Genomic DNA, 25000 nt, shown 5'->3' with positions numbered 1-25000 from the left:
TTTCAACTGTAACAGTAAGGGCCATAGATTAAAGTCAGTCCGGGACTAAAAAACAGTTTCTGGGAGACCATAAGGTCGTCCGTCCGTTCGTGTGTGTGTGTGTGTGTGTGTGTGTGTGTGTGTGTGTGTGTGTGTGTGTGTGTGTGTGTGTATACAGAGCCTTCAGAAAGTATTCACACCCCTTGACTTTGTCCACATGTTGTTGTTTTACAGCCTGAACTAAACATTTATTAATTTGAGATGTTTTGTCACTGGCTTTCATTCCCAAGTCTCTGGTTGGGAACACTCCAGTCCATTAAGTCTCTGGTTGGGAACACTCCAGTCCATTAAGTCTCTGGTTGGGACTGGGAACACTCCAGTCCATTAAGTCTCTGGTAGGGAACACTCCAGTCCATTAAGTCTCTGGTAGGGAACACTCCAGTCCATTAAGTCTCTGGTAGGGAACACTCCAGTCCATTAAGTCTCTGGTAGGGAACACTCCAGTCCATTAAGTCTCTGGTTGGGAACACTCCAGTCCATTAAGTCTCTGGTAGGGAACACTCCAGTCCATTAAGTCTCTGGTAGGGAACACTCCAGTCCATTAAGTCTCTGGTTGGGACTGGGAAACACTACAGCCCATTAAGTCTCTGGTTGGGACTGGGAACACTACAGCCCATTAAGTCTCTGGTTGGGACTGGGAAACACTACAGCCCATTAAGTCTCTGGTTGGGAGCACTACAGCCCATTAAGTCTCTGGTTTGGACTGGTGTATCTCCTAAACAAGATTTTGGATCAGATGTGTATGAACCCATTGTTTCAGACGGGTTCGTGTCTCTGCAGAGTGGAGATGCTGTTAAGTAGCAGGTGAAGATACTGTGAGACACTGGGGCAGGCCAGTCCTTCATTCTGGAGGGCGTTTTGCCTTTGTCTGACACTTCAGCAACTGGTTACAGTGTTTTAGAACAAGGCGTGGAAATGGTTTGCATGAAAGTGATTTTGTATAATGTGGAACTCAAGTCTAATTTTATTTCTGATTCCGTCGTCATTGGAGTGAGGTGATTTGGCTGGAGGGAAGGTCGTGCCAAATCCTGTCGTTTGTAAGGAACCTAGAGTAGAGGAACCTGATGGGTTATCAGAAAAGTACCCAAGAGTGTTCCCGGCGTGTGCCGTTACATGTGCTATGTCTAAGAAAGTTGCCGGGAACAAGTCTAGTGTTGAGGAGGATGTCAGCGATCCCACCATTCTCGATCTTTTCGAGACATTTATGGGTGATTCTGATTTCGCTAACCCTCCTTCAATGGAGAGTTGACCTCTCCATAGAAAACCCCAAAGGTGAGTTAGTTTGTAGGACCGCTGAAGGAAGAGAGGGTTCCTACAGTTGACACTCCGATACCTAGGAAGCAGCTGGTTGTGGAACAGAGTAAATATGTTTCCCTATCCCCTTTTTGTTATGCTAAGAAATGTCCAGAGGAGGAGTTTGATGAAGTTAGTGTGGGTTACTTTGACAAATATTTTCTGGCAACGGGGGCCTCCTTGGAGATGTTAAACCTGTACCGGATACAGACTAGAAACAGATCAGTTCCGGAGATGCATGTGCCTTCGTCCTCTGTTCTGTTTCCCTCTCGGTGGCTTCTACCTCGGGTTCAGATCTTCCCCCCACATCAGACCGTGAGGTTGTCTAAGACCCTGGCCCATTCATCATCCACAATGAATACTACAGCTGCCTCGGGTCCATCGGGCCCCACCACCCTTTGGTCCTCGAGGGGTTTGCGAAACCACTCGAGGTGAAAGAACACCCGGACCTCCTCATTGCACCAGCTGTTGTCATCGGAAGTTCTATGGTAAGAAACATCATGGTTCCCGTGGAAAAAAACTCTGTGCTATCCTGGAGCACGAGTACAGGACATTACAAGGCTGCTTCCGACCGTTCTACGACAGCTGCCGGGAGCTGACGCTGTCGTAGCCCATGTGGGGTCAAACCACATTAGGAGGGCTGGCTCAGAACTTCCCGAAAATAAATTTTTAAAGAACTGATTCTAGCACTGAAAGACTCCAAAAAGTGGCCAATCATTTCAGGTCCGGTACCATCGTTGGACCACGAGTGTGAAAGATTCAGCAGGCTACTGGCATTACACACCTGGCTAAAAGATTACTGTAGCTCTGTTGGAATCACTTTTATAGATAACTTTGACACCTTCTGGAAACAGGAATGATGGAGTCCATCCGAATCATCTTGGCTCCTGGACTCTGTCCACACATTTCAAAGGCTGCGTTGAGACAATGACTTATCAATGACCTAAGCCTAGCTCAGTTAATCCCTACCATTGTGCCACTGAGTTGTCATAATGCTACAGCACATTCTACATTATCCCAGTGGTGTTGGCAGACACAATATAAGCAACTAAATGTATGTCCCTCTAACTGCCCTGAATGCCTCTGTTGATCCTACAGCTATTGTATGCAGTAATCATTTGCCTATGAACACGAGTTATAATGCTAGCACAGAGGCCGTTTGCCCAAGTCAGAAGTTCACTGTGTGCAGCTCATCCTGCACTATCAACTCAAACAAAAATAACATGAGCATGTCTACTTCTGCTAACCTTCCCAGTAAAGCAATAAAAACTATCAAGCATCCCAGAAAAGTGTAAAAAAAATAGCCCACATTAGCATTACCTTTGATGATACAGTGGTAGCAATACATGGTTATAACATCTACAGAAAAGACAGAAATGCCAAAGGTGGAGGTGTTGCTGTCTATATTCAGAACCACATTATTGTGAAGATTTGAGAGGATCTCATGTTAAATACTGTTGAAGTAATATGGCTACAGGTTCATCTACCTCACCTAAAGCCCATTCTTGAGGGAAGCTGCTATAGACCACCAAATGCTAACAGTCAGTATCTGGATAATATGTGTGAAATACTTGATAATGTACAGTTGAAGTCGGAAGTTTTACATACACCTTAGCCAAATACATTTAAACTCAGTTTTTCACAATTCCTGACATTTAATCCTAGTAAAAATTCCCTGTCTTGGGTCAGTTTATTTTAAGAATGAGAAATGTCGGAATAATAGTAGAGAGATTTCAGCAATTATTTATTTCATCACATTCCCAGTGGGTCAGAAGTTTACATACACTCAATTAGTATTTGGTAGCATTGCCTTTAAATAGTTTAACATGGGTCAAACGTTTTGGGTAGACAGTTGAAGTCGGAAGTTTACATAAACTTAGGTTGGAGTCATTAAAACTCGTTTTTCAACCACTCCACACATTTCTAGTAAACAAACTATAGTTTTGGCAACTCAGTTAGGACATCTACTTTGTGCATGACACAAATACATTTTCCAACAATTGTTTACAGACAGATTATTTCACTTATAATTCACCGTATCACAATTCCAGTGGGTCAGAAGTTTACACACACTAAGTTGACTGTGCCTTTAAAAAAGCTTGGAACATTCCAGAAAATTATGTCATGGCTTTAGAAGCTTCTGATAGGCTAATTGACATCATTTAAGTCAATTGAAGGTCTGGTTCATCCTTTGGAGCGATTTCCAAACGCCTGGAGGTACCACGTTCATCGCATATAGTGCTGATGACTCGTCACAAAATCCCTGATCTTCTCAAAAATATAGTTTGTCTCGCTTTGTCCAGTCCAGGTGGTGCTTGTACAGGCAGACCGGGAGGAAGGATGTCCCGACAGTCCGAACGCTCCTTAGCGACAATACCAGGCTCCAGAGCATCGAAGCTGTAAAACAGGGAACAACAACAAATCAGAAGACACTTCAACCTTCCACAACATCAATTCACCTCCCAGGTTTACATAAGAGTAACCTCATACAATTAAAATGATTTTTTACCTGAAGTACTGGTACTGCTTGATCTGTGGCAGCAGCCTGAAGTACGGAGTCAGGTGTTGTTGTCAGCCATAGCTTTCCACCAGCACCGTACCATTCTCCAGTCCAACCAGCTGTGGGATGTTGACCCCTGTCACAGTGCTGTCCTTCACAACACCAGCAATCTCTTACAAAGTGTTCACTCTGGTCTGAAGCGCTGCACGTTGAGGCCGAAACACCAGGCAAACTTGTTGTGGCTTGTGATCAGGAAGTGAAGGTCCAGACTGTGTAGGAGCATGGTCCGCCAGGCATAATACCAGAGCACAAACTTGTTCTTGTTTTGGCCGCAGCAGTTCAGGTCCACACGTGTTTTCCCCAACTCCGTGAAGAAATGGTGCATGTTGATGACCGCGCTGCTACCTGCTAGCTTGCTCTCTTGTTGATGACTGCGCTGCTACCTGCTAGCTTGCTCTCATGTTGATGACTGCGCTGCTACCTGCTAGCTTGCTCTCATGTTGATGACTGCGCTGCTACCTGCTAGCTTGCTCTCTTGTTGATGACTGCGCTGCTACCTGCTAGCTTGTTCTCTTGTTGATGACTGCGCTGCTACCTGCTAGCTTGCTCTCTTGTTGATGACTTCGCTGCTACCTGCTAGCTTGCTCTCATGTTGATGACTGCGCTGCTATCTGCTAGCTTGCTCTCTTGTTGATGACTGCGCTGCTACCTGCTAGCTTGCTCTCATGTTGATGACTGCGCTGCTACCTGCTAGCTTGCTCTCATGTTGATGACCGCGCTGCTACCTGCTAGCTTGCTCTCATGTTGATGACTGCGCTGCTACCTGCTAGCTTGCTCTCATGTTGATGACCGCGCTGCTACCTGCTAGCTTGCTCTCATGTTGATGACTGCGCTGCTACCTGCTAGCTTGCTCTCTTGTTGATGACTGCGCTGCTACCTGCTAGCTTGCTCTCATGTTGATGACCGCGCTGCTACCTGCTAGCTTGCTCTCATGTTGATGACTGCGCTGCTACCTGCTAGCTTGCTCACTTGTTGATGACTGCGCTGCTACCTGCTAGCTTGCTCTCATGTTGATGACTGCGCTGCTACCTGCTAGCTTGCTCTCATGTTGATGACTGCGCTGCTACCTGCTAGCTTGCTCTCTTGTTGATGACTGCGCTGCTACCTGCTAGCTTGCTCTCATGTTGATGACTGCGCTGCTACCTGCTAGCTTGCTCACTTGTTGATGACTGCGCTGCTACCTGCTAGCTTGTTCTCTTGTTGATGACTGCGCTGCTACCTGCTAGCTTGCTCTCTTGTTGATGACTGCGCTGCTACCTGCTAGCTTGCTCTCTTGTTGATGACTGCGCTGCTACCTGCTAGCTTGCTCTCATGTTGATGACTGCGCTGCTACCTGCTAGCTTGTTCTCTTGTTGATGACTGCGCTGCTACCTGCTAGCTTGCTCTCATGTTGATGACTGCGCTGCTACCTGCTAGCTTGCTCACTTGTTGATGACTGCGCTGCTACCTGCTAGCTTGTTCTCTTGTTGATGACTGCGCTGCTACCTGCTAGCTTGCTCTCTTGTTGATGACTGCGCTGCTACCTGCTAGCTTGCTCTCTTGTTGATGACTGCGCTGCTACCTGCTAGCTTGCTCTCATGTTGATGACTGCGCTGCTACCTGCTAGCTTGCTCTCATGTTGATGCCTGCGCTGCTACCTGCTAGCTTGCTCTCATGTTGATGACTGCGCTGCTACCTGCTAGCTTGCTCTCATGTTGATGACTGCGCTGCTACCTGCTAGCTTGCTCTCTTGTTGATGACTGCGTTGCTACCTGCTAGCTTGCTCTCATGTTGATGACTGCGCTGCTACCTGCTAGCTTGCTCTCATGTTGATGACTGCGCTGCTACCTGCTAGCTTGCTCTCTTGTTGATGACTGCGCTGCTACCTGCTAGCTTGCTCTCTTGTTGATGACTTCGCTGCTACCTGCTAGCTTGCTCTCTTGTTGATGACCGCGCTGCTACCTGCTAGCTTGCTCTCTTGTTGATGACTTCGCTGCTACCTGCTAGCTTGCTCTCATGTTGATGACCGCGCTGCTACCTGCTAGCTTGCTCTCTTGTTGATAACTTCGCTGCTACCTGCTAGCTTGCTCTCATGTTGATGACCGCGCTGCTACCTGCTAGCTTGCTCTCATGTTGATGACTGCGTTGCTACCTGCTAGCTTGCTCTCTTGTTGATGACTTCGCTGCTACCTGCTAGCTTGCTCTCATGTTGATGACCGCGCTGCTACCTGCTAGCTTGCTCTCATGTTGATGACTGCGCTGCTACCTGCTAGCTTGCTCTCTTGTTGATGACTGCGCTGCTACCTGCTAGCTTGCTCTCTTGTTGATGACTGCGCTGCTACCTGCTAGCTTGCTCTCATGTTGATGACTGCGTTGCTACCTGCTAGCTTGCTCTCTTGTTGATGACTGCGCTGCTACCTGCTAGCTTGCTCTCATGTTGATGACTGCGCTGCTACCTGCTAGCTTGCTCTCATGTTGATGCCTGCGCTGCTACCTGCTAGCTTGTTCTCTTGTTGATGACTGCGCTGCTACCTGCTAGCTTGCTCTCATGTTGATGACTGCGCTGCTACCTGCTAGCTTGCTCTAAAGTTGATGACTGCGCTGCTACCTGCTAGCTTGCTCTAAAGTTGATGACTGTGCTGCTACCTGCTAGCTTGCTCTAAAGTTGATGACTGTGCTGCTACCTGCTAGCTTGCTCTAAAGTTGATGACTGCGCTGCTACCTGCTAGCTTGCTCTCTTGTTGATGACTGCGCTGCTACCTGCTAGCTTGCTCTCATGTTGATGACTGCGCTGCTACCTGCTAGCTTGCTCTAAAGTTGATGACTGCGCTGCTACCTGCTAGCTTGCTCTAAAGTTGATGACTGTGCTGCTACCTGCTAGCTTGCTCTAAAGTTGATGACTGTGCTGCTACCTGCTAGCTTGCTCTAAAGTTGATGACTGCGCTGCTACCTGCTAGCTTGCTCTCTTGTTGATGACTGCGCTGCTACCTGCTAGCTTGCTCTCATGTTGATGACTGCGCTGCTACCTGCTAGCTTGCTCTCTTGTTGATGACTGCGCTGCTATCTGCTAGCTTGCTCTAAAGTTGATGACTGCGCTGCTACCTGCTAGCTTGTTCTCTTGTTGATGACTTCGCTGCTACCTGCTAGCTTGCTCTCATGTTGATGACTGCGCTGCTATCTGCTAGCTTGCTCTAAAGTTGATGACTGCGCTGCTACCTGCTAGCTTGCTCTCATGTTGATGACTGTGCTGCTACCTGCTAGCTTGCTCTCTTGTTGATGACTGCGCTGCTATCTGCTAGCTTGCTCTAAAGTTGATGACTGCGCTGCTACCTGCTAGCTTGTTCTCTTGTTGATGACTTCGCTGCTACCTGCTAGCTTGCTCTCATGTTGATGACTGCGCTGCTATCTGCTAGCTTGCTCTAAAGTTGATGACTGCGCTGCTACCTGCTAGCTTGCTCTCATGTTGATGACTGTGCTGCTACCTGCTAGCTTGCTTGGGCCCGCTCTCATTTTGATGACTATATGAATGGTGGATTAGAGTCAGGTGTGTTCTACTGATGCTGAAAGACACATTCCAGATACAAATATTGGAACATTATTATACAATAGATGTGAATTGGCATTCTGAGATATCGTCACTACACACAGTTCATACAGGTAATGTTAGCTACTGTAGCTAGCCAGCCATCTAACGTCAGCTGGCTAGCTAACAGCAAGCTTTAACTAGCAATACAAACCGATTGTCACAGCTAGCTAAAGTTAACCAATAAGTTCAATGTTAGCTAGCTAACATTAAGCTATAACTAGCAATGCGAAAATGGCATTCTGAGATAACATCACTAACGTTACACACACAAGTTCATGTTAGCTAGCTAGCTAGCCAGCCACCTAACCTCAGCTAACGTTAGCTAGCTAACAGCAAGCTTTAACTTGCAACGAAAACAACTTTCTGACAACATAAGAAGCGTATAATATCTGAATCTGTAGCTAGACTCTTACCTGTATACGTGGATGAACGCTTCACGGCAGACTGCAACCCCTTTCATCAGACATCCTGCGTTGTTTCCGTTTAGTTTGTACAGTTTGTTTGGCTTGTTGCGTTCCACTGATTTAAAAAAACGTGTTATTTTCCAGAGTGAGAGAGACAGCATCGTCGTCCAGAAAGTAGTCCACCACCACAACTTTTTCCCACTGACCTTTGTCGATAGCGCCTGATAAATTCAGGGCAGTAATGTTTTTGTGAGCATTAGCAGCATATTTGCAGTTCTCCATGGCTGACGTTATATTAACGTTATATCTTGACAGTAGAAAGGATTATCTAGGCATAACGAGCAGCTCATTTTATAGACACAATATGCCACACCTGCAGACCAATCCAAACTCATCTCTCGGCATGTCCAGCCCACTCATTATCTCAGCCAATCATGGCTAGCGGGAAGGTTGCTCACTTTTTCTGTGGCTAAACCAACTAGGCTCGTAATTTAACAATTTTATTCGTATTTACAAATTACATATACGTTTTATATTAAGGCACATGAAAGTTCACATGTTCCAGAAGGTATTTCTGCCCAAAAAAAGGCATTTTTGATGAAAACAAATTTTACGTTCAAAAGGCTCTCATGTGAAGTCGTGACTTGCGCCATACGCCTAGATTCCTGAATCGGTTATAAATTAACTCTAAGAAAAACCCTTGAATGTCCAAACTTTTGAATGGTACTGCATATTTAATAGTTTTACAGCCAGTAAACACCATTGGAAAAGGCGACGACCTTTAAGTACGGACGCATTTATGCTTATTAAGTTGTATAATGGGAGTTGTTTTCTGTGAGTAAACCACCAACAGAAGATGATACAGGTTTCGGTTTATGTTTTGAGGTTGGACTTTAGCACGTATAGCTCGTTAGCACGTAGGACTCACCGATCGGTGTCACCTCGTTAGTCTGTGTTTCGCCTGTGCTGGCCCGGGTGCTATTTAAGAGTGGCTGGCCCCAGTGCTCTTGCTTCCGGTCTTTATGTTTGGTGTGGATTTTTCTTTTGTTTTGTCTCTTCTTGGGCTAATTTAGTTCAGCGTTTATGCTGGGTGTCTTTTAGGTCCCAGTTGTTGTTGCTCGTCAACTTTCAGTGGACACTTCCATGAGTGTCTTTCAGAACCGCTCCTAAAACCCCACCTGCTTCGCTCTGGTTGTCGGTAAGTGATTCTATGTTAGTTCACCCTTCTGTTTGAGTGAATTTTTTGGGTTTTCTTACTGAGGAATGTAACACTAACCCCAAATGAATATAGTTGGTTCAAAGTTGTTTTTTGTATATTTTATTTTAACCTGCGTCTCGTTGAACATCTCTGGTGGCGATAGACAAAAACCAACGTGCGCACGATGCTGCAAGAGGACGCCGGTTTGGTCAGCATGTTACGACTTAACCAGAAAGACTCACAGCTGTAATCGTTGCCAAAGGTGCTTCTACAAAAGTATTGACTCAGGGGTGTGACAACGTATGTAAATGAGATATTTCTGTATTTAATGTTCAATAAATGTATAAAAACATGTTTTCAGTGTCTTTCTGGGATGTGTCAAAGTGTATGAATACTTTCTGAATGCATCTGTTGGTTATTCTATCCTAAAATTCCCAAATCTCCCCACAAGGACAATAAAACAAGGAAAATTCTCCTCAGTGGAGAACAATGAGGACAAAGGCTATTTTAAGCTTAGGGTTACAGGAAATAGGATGTTGAACGGAAATTCATTTTAGGTCCGTCACGAGGACGGAAGAACATGACGTGTGTGTGTACCGTTTGGATCCTTTGGCGAACTCCACGGCGATGGCCTTCCCATCTATAGAGAGAGCTGGCTGTAAGGCCTGGAGGATCTGGAGAAGCTGAGATGCTTCCTGCAAAACACACAGCTCTGAGTAGACAGTTGTAGGTATCTCCTCACCACTACAGCTGTAGGTATCTCCTCACCACTACAGTTGTAGGTATCTCCTCACCACTATAGTAGACAGCTGTAGGTATCTCCTCACCACTACAGCTGTAGGTATCTCCTCACCACTATAGTAGACAGCTGTAGGTATCTCCTCACCACTACAGCTGTAGGTATCTCCTCACCACTATAGTAGACAGTTGTAGGTATCTCCTCACCACTACAGCTGTAGGTATCTCCTCATCACTACAGTAGACAGCTGTAGGTATCTCCTCACCACTACAGCTGTAGGTATCTCCTCACCACTATAGTAGACAGCTGTAGGTATCTCCTCACCACTACAGCTGTAGGTATCTCCTCACCACTATAGTAGACAGTTGTAGGTATCTCCTTACCACTACAGCTGTAGGTATCTCCTCACCACTACAGTAGACAGCTGTAGGTATCTCCTCACCACTACAGCTGTAGGTATCTCCTCACCACTACAGTAGACAGCTGTAGGTATCTCCTCACCACTATAGTAGACAGCTGTAGGTATCTCCTCACCACTATAGTAGACAGTTGTAGGTATCTCCTTACCACTACAGCTGTAGGTATCTCCTCACCACTACAGTAGACAGCTGTAGGTATCTCCTCACCACTATAGTAGACAGCTGTAGGTATCTCCTCATCACTATAGTTGACAGCTGTATGTATCTCCTCACCACTATAGTAGACAGCTGTAGGTATCTCCCCACCACTATAGTAGAGTTGTTGGTATCTATCTCCTCACCACTATAGTAGACATCTGTAGGTATCTCCTCATCACTACAGTAGACAGCTGTAGGTATCTCCTCACCACTATAGTAGACAGCTGTAGATATCTCCTCACCACTATAGTAGAGTTGTTGGTATCTCCTCACCACTATAGTAGACAGCTGTAGGTATCTCCTCACCACTATAGCAGACAGCTGTAGGTATCTCCTCACCACTATAGTAGAGTTGTTGGTATCTCCTCACCACTATAGTAGACAGCTGTAGGAAAGCGAAGCCCCGGTTGAGTTGTGTCTGTTTATCTTTGATCAGTCGAACATTAGAAGGCGACAGAGTAGCGAAGGGAGCCAGAGTGGACAGGATGGACTCCAGGGAGGTATGAGGACCCAGGTTCCTCAGGATCAGAGCTGGAGAGAGGAGAGATGAAGGGCGGGATGGGGGAGGGAGGGAGGTAGAGAGAACATTAGGAGACAGAGCAAGGAAACAGGACGGAGTCTGGAGAAGTATGGGGACCCAGGTTCCTCAGGATCAGAGCTGGAGAGATTGGTTGATTGGTTGAGAGCGAGGAGGGAGAGAAGGTAAATGAAAGAGACAGGTACAGTGCCTTCAGACAGTATTCATATTCCTAGATTTATTCCACATTTGGTTGTGTTAACTTCTTACGGCTGAGATCGGCTGAGATCCTGTTAACGGGATCGACTTGACAACAGCCAGTGAAAGTGCAGGGTGCCAAATTCAAACAACAACTTGTTGTTAATCCCACCACAGTGTCCGATTTCAAAAACGCTTTACAACGAAAGCACACCAACTGATTATGTTAGGTCAGTACCAAGTCACAGAAAAACACAGCAATTTTTCCAGCCAAAGAGAGGAGACACAAAAAGCAGAAATAGAGATAAAATGAATCACTAACCTTTGATGATCTTCATCAGATGACACTCATAGGACTTCATGTTACACAATACATGTATGTTTTGTTCGATAAAGTTCATATTTATATCCAAAAATCTTAGTTTATATTGGCGCGTTATGTTCAGCAATGTTTTGCCTCCAAAACATCCTGTGATTTTGCGGAGAGCCACATCAATTTACAGAAATACTCATAATAAACATTGATAAAAGATACAAGTGTTATACATGGAACTTTAGATAAACTTCTCCTGAATGCAACCGCTGTGTCAGATTTTTTAAAAACTTGATGGAAAAAGCACACCATGCAATAATCTGAGTATGGCGCTCAGAGACCAAAACAACCCAAACAGGTACCCGCCATGTTGTGGAGTCAACAGAAATCAGAAATAGCATTCACTTACCTTTGATGATCTTCATCAGAATGCACTCCCAGGAATCCCAGTTCCACAATAAATGTTTGTTTTGTTCAATAAAGTCCATAATTTATGTCCAAATACCTCCTTTTGTTTACGCGTTTAGTACACAAATCCAAACTCAGGAGGCGCGGGCAAGTCCAGGCGAAAGTTCAGACGAAAAGTCATATTACAGTTCGTAGAAACATGTCAAACTTTAGGATGTTTTTATCATAAATGTCTGACTGAATGTTCTTGTGTGTTTTCCTTGTTTTAGTGTTGGTCAGGACAGTGAGCTGGGTGGGCATTCTATGTTGTGTGTCTAGTTTGTCTGTTTCTGTGTTTGGCCTGATATGGTTCTCAATCAGAGGCAGGTGTTAGTCGTTGTCTCTGATTGGGAACCATATTTAGGTAGCCTGTTTTGTCATTGTGGGTGATTGTCTATGTGTAGTGTTTGTGTCAGCACATTCGGTATATAGCTTCACGGTCGTTGTTCATTTATTGTTTTGTTCACTTTACTTTGTGTTTTCGTCATCCATTAAAATGATGCATTCACACCACGCTGCGCTTTGGTCCTCTTCTTACGACGATCGTGACAATAAATCTTCAATAATGTTTCAATCGGAGAATTCCTTTGTCTGTAGAAATGCAGTGGAATGCAACTAACTCTCACAGGAGCGAGCGAGACTGAGCTCGTGGCACTCTGCCAGACCCCTGACTCAAACAGCTCTCATTCCCCCCTCCTTCACAGTAGAAACATCAAACAAGGTTCTAGAGACTGTTGACATCTAGTGGAAGCCTTAGGAAGTGCAATATGACCCCATAGACACTGTATATTCGATAGGCAATGACTTGAAAAACTACAAGCCTCAGATTTCCCACTTCCTGGTTGGATTTTTCTCATGTTTTTGCCTGCCATATGAGTTCTGTTATACTCACAGACATCATTCAAACAGTTTTAGAAACTTCAGAGTGTTTTCTATCCAAATATACTATGCATATCTTAGCTTCTGGGCCTGAGTAGCAGGCAGTTTACTCTGGGCATCTTCATCCAAACTACTCAATACTGCCCCCAGCCATAAAAACTTAAAGCCTAAATTCCCATTAAAAAAATGTTAATATATATTTTTTAATTATTGATAAAAAAAATAAAAGTCTCACCCATCTACACATAATAATGACAAAGTGAAAACATGTTTTTAGAAATTTGAGCATATTTATTGAAAATGAAATACAGAAATATCTCATTTACATAGGTATTCACACCCCTGAGTCAATACTTTGTAGAAGCACCTTTGGCAGCAATTATAGCTGTGAGTCTTTCTGGGTAGGTACCTAAGAGCTTTCCACACCTGGATTGTACAATATTTGTTCATTATTCCTTTTAAAATTCTTCAAGCTCTTTCAAATTGGTTGTTGATCATTGCAAGACAACCATTTTCAGGTCATGCTATAGATTTTCAAATGGATTTAAGTCAAAACTGTAACTAGGCCACTCAGGAACATTTACTGTCTCCTTGGAAGCAACTCCAGTGTAGATTTGGCCTTGTGTTTTAGGTTATTGTCCTGCTGAAAGGTTAATTCATCTCCCAGTGTCTGGTGGAAAACAGACAACCAGGTTTTCCTCTAGGCTTAGCTCCATTCCTTTTCTATTCCTTTTCTTTTTTATCCTGAAAAACTCCCCAGTCCTTAATGATTACAAGCATACACATAACATGATGCAGCCACCACTATACTTTAAAATATGGAGAGTGGTACTCAGTGATGTGTTGTATTGGGTTTGTCCCAAACATACAACTTTTTATTCAGGACAAAAAATTAATTGCTTTACATCATTTTTTGCAGTATTACTTTAGTGCCTTGTTGCAAACAGGATGCATGTTTTGTAATATTTGTATTCTGTACAGACTTCCTTCTTTTCACTCTGTCATTTAGATTAGTATTGTGGAGTAACTACAATGTTGTTGATCCATCCTCAGTTTTCTCCTATCAAAGCCATTAAACTCTGTAACTGTTTTAAAGTTTCCTTCCTCTCCAGCAACTGAGTTGGGAAGGACGCCTGTATCTTTGTAGTGACTGGAGGTAGTGATACACCATCCAAAGTGTAATTAATAACATGCTCAAAGGGATATTCCAATGTCTGCTTTATATTTTTTTTACCCATCTACCAATAGGTGCCCTTCTTAGCGAGGCATTGGAAAACCTCCCTGGTCTTTGTGGTTGAATTTGTGTTTGAAATTCACTGCTTCGACTGACGGACCTTACAGATAATTGTATGTGTGGGGTACAGAGATGAGGCGGTCATTCAAACATCATGTTAAACACTATTATTACACACAATGAGTCCAAGCAACTTATTATATGACTTGTTAAGCAAAGTTTTAGGCTTGCCATAACAAAGGGGTTGAATATGACTCGAGATATTTCATTTTTTAAATTTTATAAAACTTTTTTTTTTACAATGTAAAACATAATTCCACTTTGACATTATGGGGTATTGTGTGTAGGCCAGTGACAAAATAAATCTCAATATAAATTCAGGCTGTAACACAACAAAATGTGGAAAAGACAAGGGGGTGTGAATACTTTCTGAAGGCACTGGGTATGACAGTTTATGAGGTACAACCAATAACAAAATATTTTGGTACATCTTCAAATCATAAACAGATATTTCACTTCTTGAGGATCTGAGGACCCATGCCAAATCTTTTCAGTTTCCTGAGGGGGAAAAGGTGTTGTCGTGCCCTTTTCACAACTATCTTGGTGTGTTTTAGACCATGATAGTTTGTTGGTGACGTGGACACCAAGGAACTTGAAGCTCTCAACCCGCTCCACTACAGTCCAGTCGATGTTAATGGGGTCCTGTTCGGCCCTCCTTTTCCTGTAGTCCACAATCATCTCCTTTGTCTTGATCACATTGAGGGAGAGGTTGTTGTCCTGGCACCACACTGCCAGGTCTCTGACCTCCTCCCTACAGGCTGTCTCATCATTGTCGGTGATCAGGCCTACCACTGATGTGTCATCAGCAAACTTAATGATGGCGTTGGATTTGTGCCTGGCCGTACAGTCATGTGTGAACAGAGAGTACAGGAGGGGGCTGAGCCATACCGCCGAGGGGCCTCCGTGTTGAGGGTCAGCGTGGCGGATGTGTTGTTACCTGCCCTGATCACCTGGGGGCGGCCAGGAAGTCCAGGATCCAGTTGCAGAGGGAGGTGTTTAGTCCCAGGGTCCTTAGCTTAGAGTTGAGCTTTGTGGGCACTATGGTGTTGAACGCTGAGCTGTAGTTAATGAACAGCATTCTCACATAGGTGTTCCTTTTGTCCAGGTGGGAAAGGGCAGTGTGGAGTGCGTTTGGGTCATCTGTGGATCTGTTGGGGCGGTATGCGAATGGAGTGGGTCTAGGGTATCTGGGAGGATGCTGTTGATGTGAGCCATGACCAGCCTTTCAAAGCACTTCATGGCTACTGATGTGAGTGCTATGGGGCGGTAATCATTTAGGCAGGTTACCTTCGCTTCCTTGGGCACCGGGACTATAGTGGACTGCCTAAAACATGTAGTTATTACAGACTCGGTCAGGGAGAGGTTGAAAATGTCAGTGAAGACACTTGCCAGCAGGTCAGCGCATGCTCTGAGTACACGTCCTGGTAATCCATCTGACCCTGTGGCTTTGTGAATGTTGACCTGTTTAAAGGTCATGCTCACATCGGCTATGGAGAGCGTGATCAAAGCTGGTGCTCTCATGTAAGGTTCAGTGTTGCTTGCCTCGAAGCGAGCATTAAAAGCATTTAGCTCGTCTGGTAGGCTCGCGTCACTGGGCAACTCGCAGTTGGGTTTCCCTTTGTAGTCCATAATAGTTTGCCCTGCCACATCCGACAAGCATCAGAGCACGATTCAATCTTAGTCCTGTATTGATGCTTAGACATCCAGTCTGTGCTAGCAAAACATCCAGTCTGTGCTAGCAAAACATCCAGTCTGTGCTAGCAAAACATCCAGTCTGTGCTAGCAAAACATCCAGTCTGTGACAGCAAAACATCCAGTCTGTGCTAGCAAAACATCCAGTCTGTGCTAGCAAAACAGTCCTTAAGCATCTGACCACTTACGTAAACTCCCAACTGAGACTCTGCAGAATTCTGAAAAATACACTTTATGTACAACGTAGAACCCCAAACAATGCAGAGCAGAATTAGGACATACCCTCTAGTTATCAACATCCAGAAAAGAGCAGTTCAATTCTACAACCACCTAAAAGGAAAGCGATACACACACATTCCACCACAAAGCCATCACCTACAGAGAGATGAACCTGGAGAAGAGTCATCACCTACAGAGAGATGAACCTGGAGAAGAGCCATCACCTACAGAGAGATGAACCTGGAGAAGAGTCATCACCTACAGAGAGATGAACCTGGAGAAGAGCCATCACCTACAGAGAGATGAATCTGGAGAAGAGCCATCACCTACAGAGAGATGAACCTGGAGAAGAGCCATCACCTACAGAGAGATGAACCTGGAGAAGAGCCATCACCTACAGAGAGATGAACCTGGAGAAGAGTCATCACCTACAGAGAGATGAACCTGGAGAAGAGTCCACTAAGCAAGCTGGTCCTGGGGCTCTGTTCACAAACATAAACACAAACAGACCCCACAGACCCCCAGGACAGCAGCACAATTAGACCCAACCAAATTATGAGAAAGCAAAACGATAACTATTCGACCCACTTGATATAATCCACAAAAAAAAGGAGCAAATTAGAACGCTATCTGCCCCTAAACAGAGAGTACACAGTGGCAGAATACCTGACCAGTGACTGACATAAACTTAAGGAAAGCTTTGACTATGTACAGACTCAGTGAGCATAGCCTTGCTATTGAGAAAGGCCGCCGTAGGCAGACCTGGCTCTCAAGAGAAGACAGGCTATGTGCACACTGCCCACAAAATGAGGTGGAAACTGAGCTGCACTTCCTAACCTCCTGCCAAATATACGACCATATTAGAGACACATATTTCCCTCAGATTACACAGATCCACAAAGAATTTGAAAACAAACCCAATTTTGATAAACTCCCATATCTACTGGGTGAAATACCACAGTGTGCCATCACAGCAGCAAGATGTGTGACCTGTTGCCACAAGAAAAGGTCAACCAGTGAAGAACAAACAGTATTGTAAATACAACCCAAATTTATGTTTATTTATTTTCCCTTTTGTACTTTAACCATTTGCACATCATTACAACACTGTATATATACAGTTGAAGTCGGAAGTTTACATACACCTTAACCAAATACATTTAAACTCAGTTTTTCACAATTCCTGACATTTAATCCTATTAAAAATTCCCTGTCTTAGGTCAGTTAGGATCACCACTTTATTTTAAGAATGTAAAATGTCAGAATAATAGAGATAATTATTTATTTCAGCAATTATTTATTTCATCACATTCCCAGTGGGTCAGAAGTTAACATACACTCAATTAGTATTTGGTAGCATTGCCTTTAAATTGTTTAACTTGGGTCAAACGTTTTGGGTAGCCTTCCACAAGCTTCTCACAATAAGTTGGGTGAATTTTGGCCCATTCCTCCTGACAGAGCTGGTGTAACTGAGTCAGGTGTGTAGGCCTCCTTGCTCACACACACTTTACACTTCTGCCCACAAATGTTCAATAGGATTGAGGTCAGGGCTTTGTGGTGGCCACTCCAATACCTTGACTTTGTTGTCCTTAAGCTATTTTGACACAACTTTGGAAGTATGCTTGGGATCATTGTCCATTTGGAAGACCCATTTGCGACCAAGCTTTAACTTCCTGACTGATGTCTTGACATGTTGCTTCAATATATCCATAATATTCCGTCCTCATGATGCCATCTATTTTGTGAAGTGCACCAGTCCCTCCTGCAGCAAAGCACCCCCACAACATGATGCTGCCACCCCCGTGCTTCAAGGTTGGGATGGTGTTCTTCGGCTTGTAATTCTCTCCCTTTTTCCTCCAAACATAACGATGGTTATTAAGGCCAAACAGTTCTATTTTTGTTTCATCAGACCAGAAGACATTTCTCCAAAAAGTATGATCTTTGTCCCCATGTGCAGTTGCAAACCGTAGTCTGGCTTTTTAATGGCGGTTTTGGAGCAGTGGCTTATTCCTTGCTGAGTGGCCTTTCAAGTTAGGTCGATATAAGACTTGTTTCACTGTGGATATAGATACTTTTGTACCTGTTTCCTCCTGCAGCTTCACAAGGTCCTTTTCAGTTGTTCTGGGATTGATTTGCACTTTTCACACCAAAGTATGTTCATCTCTAGGAGACAGAACGCGTCTCCTTCCTGAGCGGTATGACGGCTGCGTGGTCCCATGGTGTTTATATGTGCATACTATTGTTTGTACAGATGAACGTGGTACCTTCAGGCATTTGGAAATTGCTCACAAGGATGAACCAGACTTGTGGAGGTCTACAATCTTTTCGGAGGTCTTGGCTGATTTCTTTTGCTTTTTCCGTGATGTCAAGCAAAGAGGCATTGAGTTTGAAGGTAGGCCTTGAAATACATCCACAGGTACACCTCCAATTGACTCAAATGATGTCAATTAGCCTATCAGAAGCTTCTAAAGCCATGACATCATTTTCTGTAATTTCCAAGCTGTTTAAAGGCACAGTCAACTTAGTGTATGCAAACTTCTGACCCACTGGAATTGTGACACAGTGAATTATAAGTGAAATAATCTTTCTGTAAACAATTGTTGGAAAAATGACTTGTGTCATGCACAAATTAGATGTCCTAACCGACTTGCCAAAAACTATAGTTTGTTAACAAGACATTTGTGGAGTGGTTGAAAAACTAGTTTTAATGACTCCAACCTAAATGTATGTAAACTTCCAACTTCCACTGTATACATAATGACATTTGAAATGTCTTTATTATTTTGAAACTTTTGTGAGTGTTTAGTGTTCATTTTTTATTGTTTATTTCACTTGTGTTTATTATCTACTTCACTTGCTTTGGCAACGTTAACATATGTTTCCCAAGCCCCTTCAATTTAAATTGACTTGAGAGAGAGACTTACTGTCGTTGGCCACCTCAGCCTGCTGTGTGTCAGCTCCTCCTGCCCCAGCCCTGCCCCCAGCCCTGGGAGTGGTGACGGCAGTAGAGGTGGTAGCAGCTGGCTGGTAGAGGGCAGGGAGGGGCAATAAGCCGTCCTTCTGATGCACACCCAGAGGTAACTCCCTCAGCTGGGGCAGTTTCAGCTCTGCCTCTAAAGGTTTAAAAAAAAATCACAGTCGGATATCCCAGTGGACAACACAAAACACATCTGTCTACGTTTATCATAGGGTTTAGGTATCACTGTATCACACGTTTACCTGATTTAGGAACACCACATTTAAAGCACTTCTCTCTCCTCTTGAAGTTCTGAACCCCACACTGGTAGAACAGCAACAGAGGCGATCAGTACCAGTGAGAATTGAAAACAAGATGAGAAGCCACACAGTGAGGTTGTTAGCTGTTGTACCTTGTTACAGAGCCAGTCCTCGTTGGCGCGTGGTTTAGGGTCACTGTAGTGCATAGACACCCTCTGGCCTAGGATAGACAAAACCCTCTGGAAGAGGGAGAGAGAAAGAGAGGGAGAGAAGGAGAGACAGGCAGAGAGAGAGAGAGAGGGAGAGAAAGAGACAGGCAGAGAGAGAGAGAGAGGGAGAGAAAAGGAGAGACAAAGAGAAAGATAGACAGAGAAGACCAAGAGAGAGGGAGACAGAGAGGGAGAACGAGACAAAGAGAGAGAGAGAGAAACAAAGAATGATTATCATAGATAAGTGGTTCACATTCTAGAGAGAGAGGAGCCCACTCACAAGAGGGCAGAATGAGTGAGAGATGTTTCCCATGCCAATAAAGCCCATTGAATTGAATTGAGAGAGAGTGGGAAAGAGAGGAGAGAAGAGAGGGAAAGAGAGGAGAGAAGAGAGGGAAAGAGAGGAGAGAAGAGAGCAAAGAAGAGAGGGAAAGAGAGGAGAGAAGAGGGAAAGAGGAGAGAAGAGAAGGAAAGAGAGGAGAAGAGAAGGAAAGAGAGGAGAAGAGAGGGAAAGAGAGGAGAGAAGAGAGGGAAAGAGAGGAGAGAAGAGGGAAAGAGAGGAGAGAAGAGAGGGAAAGAGAGGAGAGAAGAGGGAAAGAGAGGAGAGAAGAAAGGGAAAGAGAGGAGAGAAGAGAGAGAAAGGGAGGAGAGGAGAGAGGGAAAGAGAGGAGAAGAGAGGGAAAGAGAGGAGAGAAGAGAGGGAGAGGAGAGAAGAGGGAAAGAGGAGAGAAGAGAGGGAAAGAGAGGAGAGGATAGAAGAAAAGGAAAGGGAAGAGAGGAGAGGATAGAAGAGAGGGAAGGGAAGAGAGAAGAGAAGGAAAGAGAAGAGAGAAGAGCGGGAAAGGGAGGATAGAAGAGAGGGAGCGGAGAGAAGAGGGGGAAAGAGAGGAGAGAAGAGAGGAGAGAAGAGGGAGAGAGAGGAGAGAAGCTGGGGATTGAGAGGAGAGATGAGGGAAAGAGGAGAGAAGAGAGGGAAAGAGGAGAGAGGAGAGGATAGAAGAGAGGGAAGAAAAGAGAGAAGAGAAGGAAAGAGAAGAGAGAAGAGTAGGAAAGGGAGGATAGAAGAGAGGGAGCGGAGAGAAGAGGGGGAAAGAGAGGAGAGAAGAGAGGAGAGAAGAGGGAGAGAGAGGAGAGAAGCTGGGGATTGAGAGGAGAGATGAGGGAAAGAGGAGAGAAGAGAGGGAAAGATGAGAGAAGAGAGGGAAAGAGAGGAGAGAAGAGAGGGAAAGAGAGGAGAGAAGAGAAGAGAGGGAAAGAGAGGAGAGAAGAGAGGGAGAGGAGAGAAGAGAAGAGAGGGAGAGGAGAGAAGAGGGGGAACGAGAGGAGAGATGAGGGAAAGAGGAGAGAAGAGAGGGAAAGAGAGGAGAGAAGAGAGGGAAAGAGAGGAGAAGAGAGGGAAAGGGAGGAGAGAAGAGAAGGAAAGAGTAGAGAAGAGATGGAAAGAGAGAAGAGAGGAGAGGAGAGAAGAGAGGGATAGAGAAGAGAGAAGAGAAGGAAAGAGCAGAGAAGAGAGGGAAAGAGAGGAGAGGAGAGAAGAGAGGGATAGAGAAGAGAGAAAAGAGGGAAAGAGAGGAGAGAAGAGAAGGAAAGAGGAGAAGAGAGGAGAGAAGAAAAATTGAGGACAAGAGAGAAATGTAACCTTCAGCTCAAGGGAAATTGGGACGGACGGAGAGCTGTATGTGTGTGTTCGATTGGCCACCCTGTTAGCCGTTTATGTGTGTGTGGAGAGAGAGAGTGTTGTGTTTTGTCAACCCCCCCCCTTAAGGGGAACCCTGGTCACAGTGTTAGCCAACCTGACCCCCACCCCAACCTGGCAACGCAACCAGTAGAAAACAGACAGTATTCACCATTCAATATTCATACGGTATATTGCACAACACAGCAATGGTGAGGCGTGCACAAGTGGGACGGTCTGTGGTTAAAATATATCTCCCACCTACATCATTTGATGAGGTCGTTTGATACTGTAATGACACCCATGGTCATGTGATACCACTTTATGGCTCTGCATGTTTCATTTAACAACAATGGTGTCATTTAACAACAATGGTGTCATTTAACAACAATGGTGTCATTTAGATACAAGTTTCATTTAACAACAATGGTGTCATTCAACAACAATGGTGTCATTTAAGAACACTGGTGTCATTCAACAACAATGGTGTCATTTAAGAACAATGGTGTCATTCAACAACAATGGTGTCATTCAACAACAATGGTGTCATTCAACAATGGTGTAATTTAAGAACACCGGTGTCATTCGACAACACTGGTGTCATTCGACAACACTGGTGTCATTCAACAATGGTGTCATTTAAGAACACCGGTGTCATTCAACAACAATGGTGTCATTCAACAATGGTGTCATTTAAGAAAACCGGTGTCATTCAACAACAATGGTGTCATTCAGATACAAGTTTTGTTTAACAACACTGGTGTCATGCAGTTACAGGAACCTATTCCACAGAAAGGGAATAGACCTCCACCCCTCCTTACCCCGAACACCCAACCTCCACCCCCTAACCACTGGACTCCCTGGATAAAAGAGTGTCAGAAAGTGGGGATTTGGGGACGGAGGAAGGGAGGAAGAGAAAGGGGTGGGTTGAAGTCCTCTGTTGAAAGATAAAGAGAGAGAGAGAGAGAGAGAGAGAGAGAGAGAGAGAGAGAGAAAGAGAGAGAGAGAAGAGAGAGAGATAGAGAGAGAGAGAGAGAGAGAGAGAGATAGAGAGAGAGAGATAGAAAGGTAAAGAGAGAGAGAGAGAGAGACAGAGAGAGTGTGTGAGAGTGGCTGGGAGAGTCCGATGGTGTGTCAGTACAGTTATACCAACACACATCGGCATCAGAAAACACAGGTGTGTGTGTGTCATGTTCAGGATCATGTGTGTATTTGTGTGTGTGTGTGTGTGTAGAGTGACCTGATTGGTCTCCATCCAGCGGCAGGCCTCCTGTATGTGATTAAACTCCACGAAGGCGAATCCACGGCTCTGACCTGGTCACCACGCCAACCAGCCAGCGCCATGGCAACCCAACAACAACAACAACAACAACAACATAACATCAACGCAGTGAGGGGTTAGTGCTTCATAAAGAGACAGAGAGACAAAGAGAACAGAGTGCTCTATCCCAGATGGACCCTTACAAGGGAGATACACTGAACAGAGTGCTCTATCCCAGATGGACCCTTACAGGGGAGATACACTGACTAGAGTGCTCTATCCCAAATGGACCCTTACAGGGGAGATACACTGACTAGAGTGCTCTATCCCAAATGGACCCTTACAGGGGAGATACACTGTACTGAGTGCTCTATCCCAGATGGACCCTTACAGGGGAGATACACTGAACAGAGTGCTCTATCCCAAATGGAGTTTAAAGCTGCTACACTGGGGTATAAATGGTAGGTTTATAGCTGATACACTGGGGTATAAATGGTAGGTTTATAGCTGATACACTGGGGTATAAATGGTAGGTTTATAGATGATACACTGGGGTATAAATGGTAGGTTTATAGCTGATATACTGGGGTATAAATGGTAGGTTTATAGCTGCTACACTGGGGTATAAATGGTAGGTTTATAGCTGATATACTGGGGTATAAATGGTAGGTTTATAGCTACACTGGGATATAAATGGTAGGTTTATAGCTGCTACACTGGGGTATAAATGGTAGGTTTATAGCTGATACACTGGGGTATAAATGGTAGGTTTATAGCTGCTACACTGGGGTATAAATGGTAGGTTTATAGCTGATACACTGGGGTATAAATGGTAGGTTTATAGCTGCTATACTGGGGTATAAATGGTAGGTTTACAGCTGATACACTGGGGTATAAATGGTAGGTTTATAGCTGCACTGGGATATAAATGGTAGGTTTATAGCTGCTATACTGGGGTATAAATGGTAGGTTTATAGCTGATATACTGGGGTATAAATGGTAGGTTTATAGCTACACTGGGGTATAAATGGTAGGTTTATAGCTGATACACTGGGGTATAAATGGTAGGTTTATAGCTGATATACTGGGGTATAAATGGTAGGTTTATAGCTGCTACACTGGGGTATAAATGGTAGGTTTATAGCTGATACACTGGGGTTTAAATGGTAGGTTTATAGCTGATACACTGGGGTATAAATGGTAGGTTTATAGCTGATACTCTGGGGTATAAATGGTAGGTTTACAGCTGATATACTGGGGTATAAATGGTAGGTTTATAGCTGCTACACTGGGGTATAAATGGTAGGTTACAGCTGATACACTGGGGTATAAATGGTAGGTTTATAGCTGCACTGGGATATAAATGGTAGGTTTATAGCTGCTATACTGGGGTATAAATGGTAGGTTTATAGCTGATATACTGGGGTATAAATGGTAGGTTTATAGCTACACTGGGGTATAAATGGTAGGTTTATAGCTGCTACACTGGGGTATAAATGGTAGGTTTATAGTTGCTACACTGGGGTATAAATGGTAGGTTTATAGCTGATATACTGGGGTATAAATGGTAGGTTTATAGCTGATACACTGGGGTATAAATGGTAGGTTTATAGCTGCTATACTGGGGTATAAATGGTAGGTTTATAGCTGCTATACTGGGGTATAAATGGTAGGTTTATAGCTACACTGGGATATAAATGGTAGGTTTATAGCTGCTACACTGGGGTATAAATGGTAGGTTTATAGCTGCTACACTGGGGTATAAATGGTAGGTTTATAGCTGATATACTGGGGTATAAATGGTAGGTTTATAGCTGATATACTGGGGTATAAATGGTAGGTTTATAGCTGCTACACTGGGGTATAAATGGTAGGTTTATAGCTGATATACTGGGGTATAAATGGTAGGTTTATAGCTGATATACTGGGGTATAAATGGTAGGTTTATAGCTACACTGGGGTATAAATGGTAGGTTTATAGCTGCTACACTGGGGTATAAATGGTAGGTTTATAGCTGCTACACTGGGGTATAAATGGTAGGTTTATAGCTGATACACTGGGGTATAAATGGTAGGTTTATAGCTGATACACTGGGGTATAAATGGTAGGTTTATAGGTGCCACACTGGGGTATAAATGGTAGGTTTATAGGTGCCACACTGGGGTACACATGGTAGGTTTATAGCTGCTACACTGGGGTATAAATGGTAGGTTTATAGCTATACTGGTGTATAAATGGTAGGTTTATAGCTACACTGGGGTATAAATGGTAGGTTTATAGCTGCTACACTGGGGTATAAATGGTAGGTTTATAGCTGCTACACTGGGGTATAAATGGTAGGTTTATAGCTGATACACTGGGGTATAAATGGTAGGTTTATAGCTGCTATACTGGGGTATAAATGGTAGGTTTACAGCTGATACACTGGGGTATAAATGGTAGGTTTATAGCTGCACTGGGATATAAATGGTAGGTTTATAGCTGCTATACTGGGGTATAAATGGTAGGTTTATAGCTGATATACTGGGGTATAAATGGTAGGTTTATAGCTACACTGGGGTATAAATGGTAGGTTTATAGCTGATACACTGGGGTATAAATGGTAGGTTTATAGCTGATATACTGGGGTATAAATGGTAGGTTTATAGCTGCTACACTGGGGTA

General features: G+C 44.2%; 1 protein-coding gene across 1 annotated transcript in view; it reads right to left on the bottom strand.

Annotated features, from left to right (window-relative positions):
- Positions 1-22581, bottom strand: part of LOC139397181 (RNA-binding protein 10-like) — a 53679-nt gene extending 31098 nt beyond the window's left edge. The window contains exons 1-6 of the mRNA XM_071144053.1: positions 22315-22581; positions 19343-19429; positions 19194-19254; positions 18899-19087; positions 10786-10946; positions 9657-9754 (exon numbers count right to left, since the gene is read on the bottom strand). Of these exons, the coding sequence (XP_071000154.1) occupies positions 9657-9754; positions 10786-10946; positions 18899-19087; positions 19194-19254; positions 19343-19429; positions 22315-22329 (611 nt within the window). The 5' untranslated portion in view covers positions 22330-22581. The remainder of the gene's footprint in view (positions 1-9656; positions 9755-10785; positions 10947-18898; positions 19088-19193; positions 19255-19342; positions 19430-22314) is intronic.
- Positions 22582-25000: the final 2419 nt, after the last annotated feature.

Source organism: Oncorhynchus clarkii, unplaced genomic scaffold, assembly GCF_045791955.1.
Source record: "Oncorhynchus clarkii lewisi isolate Uvic-CL-2024 unplaced genomic scaffold, UVic_Ocla_1.0 unplaced_contig_10823_pilon_pilon, whole genome shotgun sequence".
NCBI classification, from domain to species: domain Eukaryota; kingdom Metazoa; phylum Chordata; class Actinopteri; order Salmoniformes; family Salmonidae; genus Oncorhynchus; species Oncorhynchus clarkii.
This window is presented reverse-complemented; position numbering and strand designations above follow the sequence as displayed.